At 69.8% G+C, this 248-nt stretch overlaps 1 protein-coding gene across 1 annotated transcript in view; it reads left to right on the forward strand.

Annotated features, from left to right (window-relative positions):
• The window catches only part of LRIT2 (leucine rich repeat, Ig-like and transmembrane domains 2), a 4,312-nt gene that overhangs the window by 2,992 nt on the left and 1,072 nt on the right, over nt 1-248 (forward strand). Inside the window, exon 4 of the mRNA XM_017746186.1 lies at nt 3-242. Coding sequence (XP_017601675.1) covers nt 3-242 — 240 coding nt within the window. The remainder of the gene's footprint in view (nt 1-2; nt 243-248) is intronic.

Raw genomic sequence — 248 nt, forward strand, 5'->3', positions numbered from 1 at the left:
GCCCCATCGCCAAGCAGACGGTCTACGGCATCACCCTGGAGTGGTTCGCGGCGGCGGCGGCGGCGGAGCCGGGGGAGACCTGGTACACCCTCCTGGTGGGCCGCTACGACGCCGCCCAGAAGGACACCATCTACATCGGGCCCGGGGTCAACACCTACTCGGTGACCGACCTGCTGCCCGCCACCAAGTACGAGGTGTGCGTGGCCGTGCGCAACCAGGCTCCCCGCAAGGGCCAGTGCGTCGTCTTC

Source organism: Corvus brachyrhynchos, unplaced genomic scaffold (assembly GCF_000691975.1).
Source record: "Corvus brachyrhynchos isolate BGI_N302 unplaced genomic scaffold, ASM69197v1 scaffold279, whole genome shotgun sequence".
NCBI lineage: Eukaryota > Metazoa > Chordata > Aves > Passeriformes > Corvidae > Corvus > Corvus brachyrhynchos.